Source organism: Hyperoodon ampullatus, assembly GCF_949752795.1.
Source record: "Hyperoodon ampullatus genome assembly, chromosome: 3".
NCBI lineage: Eukaryota > Metazoa > Chordata > Mammalia > Artiodactyla > Ziphiidae > Hyperoodon > Hyperoodon ampullatus.
The window spans coordinates 58,213,312-58,226,580 of NC_136916.1; the positions used below are offsets into that span (position 1 = coordinate 58,213,312).

A 13,269-nucleotide genomic window follows, 5' to 3' on the forward strand; every position below is an offset into this window, starting at 1 on the left:
TTACACTCAACTGTATGGAATGGCTCATTCCCCCAAGAGGCAAGATTTTATGGTACCAGAACAGTGCTGGGCATTGAGGAGAAGCTAAATAAGAATTTGTAGCAGAGAGATGGGAAGAATGTTTCTAATTTGCTGGGGGCTAGAAATCCATTTTAACAAGATTTTTAGACATTTAGCTGTTATCCAAAACCCTTGGTAATATGCCCAGACTGACTTTTTCAGCTCTATTTCTCATCTTTGCTTTATACTTCCCTTTACCCTGCTTGTTCCCACATCCACACCTTGGCTATGCTGTCAGCTTTCCTGGAATAAGCCCATTGTCCCCATCTCACGTCTATTCTAAAGGTCCAGGGGAAAGCTACCTCCTCCAGAAAGTCCCCCCTGACCTATCATCTGACTGCTTGATGACACTTCCTCTGAGCTTACTCCCATCTGTGACTTGACCTATGACTCTTATCACCACCTTGCATCCGTATTATCAGCATCAGAGCAGAGAGTGCCCTGCACATTCATCTGCATCATGGGCTTCAACATGCTTACAGAATGAGTGACATGTACTCATTCATTTGCTGTAGTGGCCTTGTGATGACTGTGATGGGAAAAATATTAAGATTCAGGGTACCCAGCTTTCCCCCTCTCCTGGCTCACTAACGAGGATTCCAGCTTTGCCAGGTCAGTATCTCCCCCTCTCCTGAGCTGCATTTTCAGACAGCCTCTCTTACACATCTGTGATGCAGAATCAGGAGAAGAGGGAAGGTGTGAAGGTTGAGGGGTGGGTGGCAGGATGTGGGAGCTCTGGGAAGAGGGAGGAGCTGAGGGGGCTGATGGGGGAGAATGAGAGCAGAGAGGGGATTTTCAGAAGCCTTGCTGTTGACTACACGGTTTTTTTGTGTAGGAGAAATACAGGCAAGCATGTGAGTAATTCTGAAATTGTTGTTTGCTGGCTGGATTCTATATATTGGGTTGGCCAAACAGTTTGTTTGGTTTTAAGTAAAAATAAAAGACGCATTTTTCACTTTCACAAAGAGCTTCATTGAACAATGTATTCATTAACCGAAGGAACTTTTTGGCCGACCCAATAATTCTCAAGAGACACTTGCTCAGAGGCTGGACCTCGTAGGTCACGGTCTTAAGAGCATTGTGGTATATTTGAAAGTTGTTCCTAAATCCCCGGGGTTTATTTTGCCTGCTCTCCTAGCACAGCTCAGGCAGAATGGATAACTGTCTGACGTTTTCTTTGTGTGGGATTTATATGGAGTTGCAGATACAGGGAGCATCTGAATATTAGATACCAGAAAATTCTGATGCCCTTGGAGCCAGGGATTAGAAAAGGTGGGTTTGTGGGGGTGCAAAGCCAATGATGAGGCTAAAAGTACTTATTTTTGGAAGACTTGGAGCGGGCTAGGAGGACTGTTTGTTAACTAGTCGATCATTCAACCAGCGCAGACTAGGCTCTAGTGGTTGAATCATTCTCTCTGGCCTCCAGTGTCCTCGTCTGTCAATGAGGGAAGTGGGCGACTGAGAACTAAGGTCCCTTTGGGTCCTGTGAATCTCAGGACCCACTCCGGGCTCACTCTCTGCTGGGGATACGGGAGCCTTGCACAGGAGAAGGCCGGGTCCTTACCTTCAAGAAATTGCTCAGCACGAGTCATGAGGGAGGAGGGGAGGAGCCTGTTGGGAATTTGCAGGGCAGGAGGTGGGAAGGCGAGGCAGGGGAAGAACTCCTTTGCGCCTGTCACAAAGCCTGGGCTTCTGGGAGAAGGCGAGGGGTGGGGGTGGGGTGTGTGCCAAAGCTGCTGCCCTGGACGCCAGGATGTACCGAGACTCTGAGGGTCGTGGGCCAGCCGTCATCCAGCATGGGGCCATAGTCGGGGTCCTCCAGGGAGTACTCGACCGAGAAGGTCACTGGCTTCACGTAGTCAGCGGTGTCCTGTGTGGGAGATGAGAACGGGGTGAGGGCAGAGGGAACATCCGTGTCACAGCCAGGACCACTGAGAGAACTTGCACCTCCCAAAGCTGGGAGGGTAGCTGTCTCATCAGCCCTGAGCATGAGTCCATGGAGCTTTAGCATCCGTGAGTGCACAGAGGTTCCCAGATGGGTCCGTAGCAGGAGAGTGTTGCTCCTGGAAAGGGCCCTTAGCTCAGCATATGCCAACCCCTCTGCCTGCACGTTTCACCACCTCCTGCTTGTCCTTCAAGGCTGGGAACCTGTGTCCCCAACACCCTGGCCTCTAGGAAGCCAGGCAGCACCTCATCCCCACACTCTGTTCAGACCTGTTACTGACACACTTACATGGCATCCAAACTATCTGATTGTATGTCAATCCTCCTCTCTCCAAAGCCTCTTAGCACAGTCCTAGCACTGTGACAAGGCTCAATAAATCAATGAATGAACAAAGTTGAACAAAATAGGGGCAATTCAGGGGATGCTTAGAGCTGCCTAAAAAATCTCCCAATCCTCCCCGCCCCCACCATGGAACGCAAATCTTGACACCAGTGGCTTCCTTGTGTTAAGGCAATGACTTTCAAACTTAAGCTTGCATCAGAATCCCACCCTGGGAGGGGGCGGGGGTTAAAACACTGAGTCCCATCCCGAGAGTTTCTGATTCACTAGGTCTGGAATGGAGCTTGAGAACGTGCAATTCTAAAAAGTTCCTGGGTAATGAAGATGCTGCTGGTCTGGGGACCACACTTTGAGAACCAGCCCATAAACACATCACAAGGGCAACACTATTAACAGACACCAGGACTTCTTGTTTTTCTGACCTTTGCCCAGTGACTATTGGGGTCAGGCGGGCTCTGAGTGTCCCCTGCCTGTGTCTCCGAGGCTGGAGCTGTGGCTGGGTGTCTGGAGTTTCTGGGTGGATGCACCAGGCCCCCACTGATTCTCCCCTTCTGCCAGTCTGGCATCTCTCTCTTTCTCCCCCCAAGCCTGTCCATGCCACTGGTCCACCTTACTTGGTCTTTATTATTAGCTGATGCCTGCTTATCCCTTCCTTCTGAGCCATGGCCCTGGCTGGCTGACCACCATCCTCTCTGCTAGACATCATTGAGCCCACCTCCCTCCTTGAATTTCACCCCCTGCTTAAGAAATGGTGGGCATCTGAGAGCTGGCAAAGAAGAGATTTCAGAGGAGGGTAAAGTGAGGTGGGAAGTAGTGTGTCCCAGTGGCCTTTGCTCTGGGGCATGAGTATGGGATGGCCAAGGTCCAGGACACTGCCCCCTTCCTGGCCTCCTGAGGTCTGCTGGGGGCTCAGAACCAGCCTGGCACCAGCTGAGCTCTCTGCCTCTCCCACGGCAGCACCTCCTCCAGCTCCGTCCCCTTCCTGGAGAAGCTTGGGCTCTGTGGGTGGGGCTGCTGGGCATCTGGCTCACCAGGACATGGAAATTGATCCGCTCACAGTGTTCCTGGCTGGAGGAGAGCAGGGCAGCTCTGTTGGTGTACCGGTCCCCGCCCTCATCCAGGTGGGCCCGCGGCGTGTACCGCCTCTCATCCATGGTGGCGTTATACCTGATGCCTAGAGGAAGGAGAGGGCAAGCCATGGAGGTGGAGCCACATTTCCATCGAAGACTGTTTGCCTTTCTTTAAAAATAGCCTTTGGAAAGTCATCCTCCTCCAGGAAGCCCTCCAGGCTGGCCAGGGGAAGTGCTGCTCCTCTCCCCTCGCAAGGCTCAGCGTAGGCAGGAAACTCCCACACAGAGAGCGAGCGATACAGTGAGAAAGGGTAAAGGAAGGAACTAAAGAGAAGAGGGAGGCAGAAGGAGGAGAAAAGACGATGGAGTTGACAGTAAGGGATAAAGAAAGAGGAAGAGATGGAGGGGAGAGTGAATGCAGTGGAAGAGGAGGGGAGACAGGACGAGGGCTCAGCGTGATGCTTCCATTTGAGCCATTCCTGGCGTCAACACACCTCTCCACCTCTCCCATCACCTTCCTGGGCCTCGCCCTCGGCTCTAGGATCCCGTCAGGTCTGGGTCCGAGCCTCTGCAGGTGGCAGTTTCCATCACACTAGGGAGGGCTGGCCAGGTCCTGCCCACCAGCTCCTCAAACCTAAGGCTGTTCTGGGGTTTAAGGCCTGGAGCCTCCTCCCCTTCAACTAGGCTGATCTTTTGCTAAATGCTGGAAAGGCTCAGCCCCTTCTCCAGTACCCCAGCAGCACTCTGGGTGCACCAGGTTCTTGGCATCATTCTCCTATCACAGAAAGAAGCTGAAAGAAGGACACAACCACCCAGGCCTGCCTTTGTTCTCATCTTCCTTCTGGGACACTCGTTTTTTAATCATCTGGTCAGTCCTGCTCCTTGGCTGAGAAGCTCTCTGTGGTCCCAATTTCCTGCACAGGTCTAATCTGGTGCTGGAACCTGTAGCTGCCACTTGGTGGGGCTGCCTGGGCCCAGGGCTGTCATAAGCAGGTGTCTGATCCCAGCCTTGGCTGGGAGTGATGGATCCTCAGAAGGAAACTGCCCTGCTGTGGACTCACACCTACTCTGAGCAATGACCACTGCTACTCGGGTCTTCATCTGCCTGACCCCCTGGTTACTAGCTCCCCCTCCTGCGTCTGACTCTTTCTCTGAATCTGACTTCACAGCTTCCACACCCCAGACTGTTCCACTGCTTCCAGTCCCCTGTTCTGATCCAAACACTGTCTCTATTTCCTTCTTCCCCAACCTCTCCCACGTTGGTCACCACTGCTCACTGCCATCCTCACCGTGGCATGAGATCCCCTCTCTGCCCCCTGGAATCAGAGCATTGAATGGGCATCTAGAAGTCATCAAATGTGGCTCTAGGTGTGACCTGGCACTTAAAACCCATTTCAGCAAAAGCCCAGGTTTAGAAACAGAGCGAATGCAAAGTCCATGGGGGAGAGAATGGAGCTGGGGAAGTGGGGAGGGGCTTGATTTACCGACTGTTGAAGTTTGGTAATGAGGTGCCAGGAAGATGGGTGTGAAGCAGAGGAAGGCCGCCAGGCAGGTGGCCTCTCTGCCGCTGCGTTTGCAATCCCTGTGAAAGATGTTGATCTTGGACGGCTCAAAGTGGAGGCTGGCATTGATCTGAACCACAGGGCGGGACCTGCAGGAGGAGGGAGAGAAGCAGGGGTTGGGCGGGGTACAAGGCTGCTCTGCTGGGACCCAGGGAAAGGTGGAGAGCCAGATGGAACTGGATCTGTAAAACCCCCACTGGGAGTGAGGCAGTGGTGGGGCATGCAGGGAGGGGGTCCAGGTGTCACAGGATTGGGCAAAAAAAGTGTACAGGTGGATGAAGGGCAGGCTAAGCAACCTCACAGCCCCTTGAGGCAGCCCTTCATCATTTTCCTAGGGGCTGTGCTTGCTGCAGACCATACTGACATCCTTTTGCCTTCTCATCACTTCAACCCTGCATGTACATCAGAGTAATCTGGAGAGCTTTAAAAAATCCTGATGCCTGAACTAGAACAAAACATTTAAAAATTTGTATGGAAAAACAAAAGACCCCCAAAAGCCAAAGCAATCCTGAGAAAGAAAAACAGAACTGGAGGAATCAGGCTCCCTGACTTCAGAATATACTACAAAGCTACAGTAATCAAAACAGTATGGGTCTGGCACAAAAACAGAAATATAGATCAGTGGAACAGGATAGAAAGCCCAGAAATAAACTCACACACCTATGGTCAATTAATCTATGACAAAGGAGGCAAGAATATATAATGGAGAAAAGACAGTCTCTTCAATAAGTGGTGCTAGGAAAACTGGACAGCTACATGCAAAAGAATGAAACCAGAACATTCTCTAACACCATACACAAAAATAAATTCAAAATGGATTAAAGACCTAAATGTAAGACCAGACACTATAAAACTCTTAGAGGAAAACATAGACAGAACACTCTTTGACATAAATTGCAGCAATATCTTTCTGGATCCACCTCCTAAAGTAATGAAAATAAAAACAAAAATAAACAAGTGGGACCTAATGAAACTTAAAAGCTTTTGCACAGCAAAGGAAACCATAAACAAAACAAAAAGACAACCCACAGAATGGGAGAAAACATTTGCAAAAGAAGCAACCGACAAGGGATTAATCTCCAAAATATACAAACAGCTCATGTAGCTCAATATCAAAAAAACAACCCAATCAAAAAATGGCAGAAGACCTAAACAGATATTTCTCCAAAGAAGACATATGGATGGCCAAAAAGATGATCAACATTGCTAATTATTAGAGAAATGCAAATCAAAACTACAATGAGGTATCACCTCACAACAGTCAGAATGGCCATGATCAAAAAGTCTGCAAACAATAAATGATGGAAAGGGTATGGAGAAAAGGGAACCCTCCTACACTACTGGTGGGAATGTAAATTGGTACAGTTGCTATGGAGAACAGTATGAAGGTTCCTTAAAAAACTAAAAATAGAACTATCATATGATCCAGCAATCCCACTCCTGGGCATATATCCAGAGAAAACAAAGATTTGAAAAGATACATGCACCCCAATATTCACTGCAGCACTATTTACAATAGCCAAGCTATGGAAGCAACCTAAATGTCCATTGACTGATGAATGGATAAAGAAGATGTGGTACATATATACAATGGAATATTACTCATCCATAAAAAAGAATGAAATAATGCCATTTGCAGCAACATGGATGGACCTGGAGATTATCATACTAAGTGAAGTCAGTCAGAGAAAGACAAATATCATATGATATCACTTATATGTGGAATCTTAAAAAGTGATACAAAGGAATTTATTTACAAAACAGAAACAGACTCACAGACATTGTAAACAAATTTATGGTTACCAAAGGGGAAAGGTGGGGGGAGGGATAAATTAGAGGGGTTTGGGATTAACATATACACACTACTACATATAAAATAGATAATCAACAAGGACCTACAGTGTAGCACAGGGAACTCTACTCAATATTCTGTAATAACCTATATGGGAAGAGAATCTGAAAAAGAATAGATATATGTATATATATATAATGGAATCACTTTGCTGTACACCTGTACAACATTGTAAATCAACTATACTCCAATATAAAATAAAAATTAAATTAAAAACATCCTGATGCCCAAGTTGCTCTCCAGGTCAGATCAAACAAGAATAGGCATCACCATGTCTTAAAGCAGTGCTTCTCAGATTTTAATACATTTGCGCATTTCCTGGGGCTCTGGTTAAAATGCAGATCCAACATTTCTAGCAAGCTCTCAGGTGATGCTAGTGCTGTTGGTCTCTGGACCACACTTTGGAGAGCGTGGGTGTTAAAGCACCCCAGGTGATTCCAATGTGCAGCCAAAGTAGAGAATAACTCATTGTTCTAGAGACCTGCCCCCAGCCATCCATCCCAACACTGCCCCATCCAGGCAGCCAAGGAAATGCAAATTTACACTTCTATTGTCTAAGTCAATCAGAGTTAGGGAAGGGAAATATTGCCTCTCCAAACTATGCATTTATGTAAAAAGAAATAAGTGTAGTGTGTTTCAGATGCTTCAGACTTTTAGCGTGATTATCTGTGCTAATACTCTGCTCTTCTTAGTGGAAGAGGGATGGCGCCTCCTCTGTGCTGTGGAGTGAGAAGGACGGGTTTGAGTCTTGGCTGCACTGGGCAGGTCCCACGATCTCTCTGATGGGGAATTGTGAGAACCAAAGCAGGTAAGTGAGAACGCCTTCTGTTTGGAAACAAACATCTGAGAGTCTTTAAAAATTACTGCTGCCTGGGCCCCTGCCCTAGAAATTCTGCTTTCAGTGGTCTGGGTAAAACCTGGGCAATGAGAGTTTTAAAAGCTCCCAGGTGATCCTAAGGGTAGTCATGTTTGAGATCCATGGAGTTTGACTATGAAGTCTTCCCAGAGGGCTCCAGCCCACAGTTTCAGCACTACTCAGGTAGCATTTAGGTTTAGACCTCACAAGCTAGGGCTTGATGGAGTCCTTTCTGTGAGACTGATTCTTTTGATGTGTGTGTGCATACACCTTGCTTCCTGTAAAGGGCTTAGTTTATGTGTCGCCCTACAGAACCCAGAGGCCATGTCTACCCCCTACCCTGGGTCTTGTTCACCTGAATTGTAATGCAGTGAATACATTTAGCCCAAGCTGCTGTTGCTACCAAAGACCTAAGAGCCCCACCTGCAGAGCAGACCTTCAAGGAGGGGCCGTGGAGCCGGTGCTGGACCCGCAGAGACCCTGCTTGCCTAGAGGGCCAGGGGACACCACCTGGAGGTGTGGGGCAGCTGATGCTTTGGCCATGGCACGGGGGGACATGAGGAGCCCGCAGATACGCTGCTCCCCATTGCTCCCCTAAGGCACTGTTGCAGGAAGCAGAGGCTGTATTCCTTCCTCCTCTCTGGAGATGCTGGAGCAGGGTGCTGCCCCAGGCGTGAGGCTGCAGCTTGTTCAGTAACTAACGACCTCGTATCTCTCTCCTCCTTTCCTGTTTCAGTTTCCCTTGACCCTCACTTCCGTCCCTGGGGCTGAAGCCCCTTCCAGGGAGCAGGCGCAGAAGCTTTAACCTCAAGCTCTGTTTTCTTGGGAACTTGGACTAAGACATTTCCCGACTGGATCGTAATATTCTTGAGGACCAAGAACATGAAGATTCTCCCTGTGAAGTCATAGGATACCTATTTAATGTCTTTCTTAAGTTGTATGAAAAATGTGATTGCATTTATATAAAATTATATGCAGGTGGAAATAGGCTGGTAGGGAAATATACCAAAGTGTTAATAGTGGTAATGTTAAGGTGATGAAACTCTGAGTGATTTATTTGACAAATTTTCTTTAAGTTATTGTATTTATAATGAAAAGTATCAACATATAAAAACTAGCTCAAATTAAAATTTTTTTTGGTTCTAAAAGTATCTGACACATCATATGGTAAAATATTTAGATGAACTTTTAGAAAGCGCCCCGCACCCCCTTTTTTAAAGCTGTAGACCATTGCTAAGTAGAGACCCTAAGTGCAAATGTATGACAAATATCTGATGGAATGGTGCAGAAATGAGACCTTGAAAAAGGATACCAGGGGTCAGATGGGGTTTGGAGTGAAGAAATCCTCTCTCACACCGGGGTAGAAGGGAGATTCTCCCAGCTGATGAGAATATCCTCAGTCTGTCCTTTAAAGTAGCTTTAGAAGCTAAGTGGAAGAAACGACCAAGTAGCCAGAACTTTTAGGAAAAATTCTAAGAGGGGCGTTTTGCCACTAAATTGCTCTAAAATCTTAGCAGTCCACTGAGAAGAGGGATTTGGACTTCAAAATAACTTACAGTGAGTCCATAAAAAGGAAATTTGTAGTCACAACGGGATAAGTACAGGGTGAATTTGACTCACAGTGATTAAAGACAAGAGACAAAGATCCTAAAGCATATCTTTTAAACCCTGTATCCATCATGACCCTCAAGGAGAGCCCAAGAGTCAAGAAAAACGGGGAACCAACCACAAAATCACGGCGTTGCCAAGGGCGCCCACAGCCAGGTCCACAAGCCCATCCTCGTCGAGGTCCAATTGCCCATGGATGCTGCAGCCAAAATACTGGAGGCCTGGAGCCAGCTCTGAGGCAGCGATTCTCTGCAGGGAGTGGAAGGAAAGAGCTGGGCATGGGCACCCTAAGGGGTAGATACAATTGGGAGCCCTGGAGACAGCCTGTTTGAAATCATCAGGAAGCTTCCCCTGCCCAAAGCTACCTCCTCTCCTGGTCCATTATGGCACCTGAAATTCCTGCCGTTACGTCATTCTTTTGGATTAACATAGTGTGTCATAAAAGTGTTCCCCACTGAAGAGGGAAGGGGGAGGGGCAAGATAGGGGTAGGGGATAAAGAGGTACAAACTATTATGTATACAATAAATAAGCTATGAGGATATATTGTACAACACAGGGAATGTAGCCAATATTTTATAATAACTATACATGGGGTATAACCTTTAAAAATTGTGAACCACTGTGCTGTAACTTATATTGTACATCAACTACACTTCAATTAAAAAAAAAAAGAATTCCCCACTGGGTGTAAATACACATTACCTGGCAGGTAACCCACCATTATCTCTAACTGTGGTATATCTTACTAATAAAATAGGTAGGCAAAAGTGATGACCTGAGGGGACTTGGGATGGGTCACTTTAGGAAGAGCACTGTTTCCAGCCTGAGGCACTTCCAGAGAAGAGGAGCCCAAACTGGCATTCTCCACGTGTAGTCAATTGCATGAATACATATGAGGGCCAGTGAGGTTCGGGTCCTTGGGATTTTGTTGCTGTTGCTGGGGAGATAAAGTTACGCAGGGAGAGGGTACCCAAAGGGGGTGATGGGAAGGGCTTGAAGACAAATGCACCCATTTCAAAATTTCGATTTGAGGCAAGTTCTCTCTTCCTGTTTGAGGACAGGACGTGAGCTACCAGGACTCCAAGTCCTAGCTCCATCCATCTACCGGGGAGGGGGGCGTTACCTGCTTCGGTGTCTTTAGGATGCTGCCCTGGAAGCCGTGGAAGATATAGATGACTCCTCTGTGGTTGTCCTCCAGAGGGGCTCCCACCACCACGTCGTTGTAGGAATCTTGATTGAGGTCCTGAACCGAGGCGATGGAGGAGCCGAATCGGGCATTCTGGTAACTGTGGGAATCCTTCAGTGTTCCATCGTAAACAAACCGGTTCTGCGAAACCAGTGGCAGGAAAAGGCTCAGGGGGACTGGGCAAGGGCTCTCTGGGTCGTGACCCGCTCTGGCCTGCAGCATCCCCTGTGCGTTTCCCCATTTCTCTCCTGCTATATAAGCCCAATGACAGAAGAGGTTCCCATCCTCCCCCGCTCCACAGGCGTGGACACCTGATCGAGGCAGGGATCAGGTGCCCCTGGAAAGCTGGCCAGCCTCCACGCTCCGTACCTGTCTCAGGTTGTAGATGTACACCCTGCCCCGCTCTCCACCCTCGCTGAAGTACATGGGTGCGCCCACCAGCAGGACATCAGTCACACCGTCGCCATCGACGTCCACTGAGGTGATCTCACTCCCGTAGTAAGAGCCTATCTGCGGCACAGGGATGGGGAGAGGGGCGTGGGGCTGGGCTACTGAGAGCCTCTGCTCGCCAGTGGATGGAAACTGAGGACAGCCTTTGATTCAGAATTTTTGCTGCACAAATGAGAAGGTCCCTCCCTCTTTTCTCCTTCTGTTATCCATCCCGCCCCCACTCGGCTTTCCATTATTTAATTTTATTGATCGCCATTTATTCTGTAAGTGATACATGATAATGGCAAAAAGTGAGCAAAATAAAAGCAACATATGAAGAAGAAAATAAAAGTCACCCACAGTCCAAACAACCAACTATACCATGGATGTTTCAGTATATTTTTCCTCTGGACTGTTTTCTCTAGGGTGTGTGTGTATGGTTTTATTTTTACAATCTGGGATCGGACTGGAATGTATAGTTTATATATTCTGATTTTTTAAATAAAACAATGGATCATGAGTATTTTCTCCTACGTGTTATATTTTTTTCCTACAACATGATCACTGGTGATTCTATAATATTCCAAATTACACGTGCGCCAAATGTGTTTAATCAATCCTCTGTTGCTGGACATTTAGCTCATTTTCAATTTTTTATATTCCAAATAACTCTGGGCTTAGCACCTTGGGTGGTGAGTTATGATTTCTTTTCAGTATTTGAGCACTTACCGTGTTCCTCTCCCACCATGGGTGCCGTGTTCCCCCCTTCAGTGAGGGCACCATCTGACCACTCGGTTAGAAACCTAAGGGTCCTCCCTGGCTCCACCCTCCACCTCTCCCACCTGCAGTCTCCCCGCAAGTCCACCTGGTGTTTGCCAAACATGTCCCGAATCCATCTACTTCCCGCCTCCTCCGATGCTTCTCCCCCATGTGAGGCACCTTCCAAAGCCCCACCCCCTCCAGGATGGCCCCTCCAGCCCACCACTGCGGGGAGCTAGAGTGGCCTCCAGCAGCTGACCATGCCGCTTCCTTGCTTTGGGGGAAAATGTCCAAACTCTTCAGTGTGACCTTCCTAGACCAGCCTCTGTCCCCTACCCTCTGGCTCCCACATCCCCTCCCGACATACCAAGTGATTTCTCTTCTCGGAAAGCCCCCCCGGCTCCAGCTTGGTTCCCAGCTTCCCCCTGCACACACTTTTCTCTGACCTGTACCCTCTCCCCTCCCCTCTCTCCCAGTAATGTCTATGGTCCTTCAGGTCACTGCCTGTTAGAAGCAGCCCTGCCCTTCCCTACTCCACTCCCTGCAATGGTCCCTCCTCCATGCTCCCCGAGCCCCGTGCTCCTGCCCCCAGTGCAAGCTGTGCCTGTCCTGTTCCCTCCAGGCGTGGGTGCCATGCCTGGCACGCAGGAGGTACTCAGTAATATGTTTATAGGAGCAAGGGGTCGCTCAGGAAAGAAGAGGAGCCCTTCCCAAGGACAGGCCCTGTGTGAGACGCTTTACAGCCTCAGGTGAGCTTGTGTGAGCCTCACATTGTCTTGGGAGAGATTATCGTCCTTATTTTACAGGGAAGGAACTGAAGCTCAGAGAGTTCAAGTCACTTGCCCAAAGTCAGAAGGCTGGTCACAGCCAAACTGGGTTGGAACTCTGATCCATCTGACACTCAAGCCAATGATTCTCCCTCCCTGGCTTAGGGTGTTTTCAGAAGAAATTTATCCTCAAGCATTAAAAGCTTTTAACTGAGGAGAACGATAAAAATACAGAAGAGGGAAAAAGGAAATCATAAACACGGGGTGGGGGGGAAGAGATGTGCCCACGTGAAGTAATTAAGAGGCAGACAGAGACCAAAGAGGGAGGCGGAGGGAGACCCTGTCTAAACATGTGGCCTCAGCTATGTGGGTCATGGTGATTTGGAATCCACTTAACTTAGCTGCCTTCAGCACTGCGGTTTCTCATTCGGCTGTTGGAGGTGGAACCAGGCAGTATAAATGTCATAAATTCATCAGCGAATTCCCTTCAGCTCTCAAGGTCTAGCCTAGGATTCCCGACAGAGCCAGCCCTGGGTAGAGTGTGTGCGGGCAGGGTGGAAGCTGGGGCCAGAGCAGTGCCCGGGTTCGCCAGTGCCCTGCGATGGGAAGAGGAGTGGTGGAAGGATGGCTCCCTGTAGCTACAGGGATTTAGGTTTGAGCTGGTGAAGAGCATGTCCTCATGGTGACAGGCCAAGGGCAGTAGAAAACGCAGGAGACAGGGCTGTTCCCAGGCTCTGGAGGGCCGGGGGTGAGCCAAGAATAACAATAAGGGCCTGGACAGGGCTCAGCTCAGGCCCAGGGTACTATGGATGCTGGATGCTGCCAGGCAGGAGGG

The 13,269-nt window shown here is 48.7% G+C and overlaps 1 protein-coding gene across 1 annotated transcript in view; it reads right to left on the reverse strand.

Moving 5' to 3' along the window:
• Window positions 1-13,269, reverse strand: part of ITGA11 (integrin subunit alpha 11) — a gene marked incomplete at its 3' end in the record, with an annotated part of 124,600 nt that overhangs the window by 17,844 nt on the left and 93,487 nt on the right. Inside the window, exons 13-18 of the mRNA XM_079700496.1 lie at window positions 10,849-10,989; window positions 10,417-10,620; window positions 9,411-9,541; window positions 4,899-5,065; window positions 3,376-3,518; window positions 1,820-1,930 (exon numbers count right to left, since the gene is read on the reverse strand). Of these exons, the coding sequence (XP_079556622.1) occupies window positions 1,820-1,930; window positions 3,376-3,518; window positions 4,899-5,065; window positions 9,411-9,541; window positions 10,417-10,620; window positions 10,849-10,989 (897 nt within the window). The remainder of the gene's footprint in view (window positions 1-1,819; window positions 1,931-3,375; window positions 3,519-4,898; window positions 5,066-9,410; window positions 9,542-10,416; window positions 10,621-10,848; window positions 10,990-13,269) is intronic.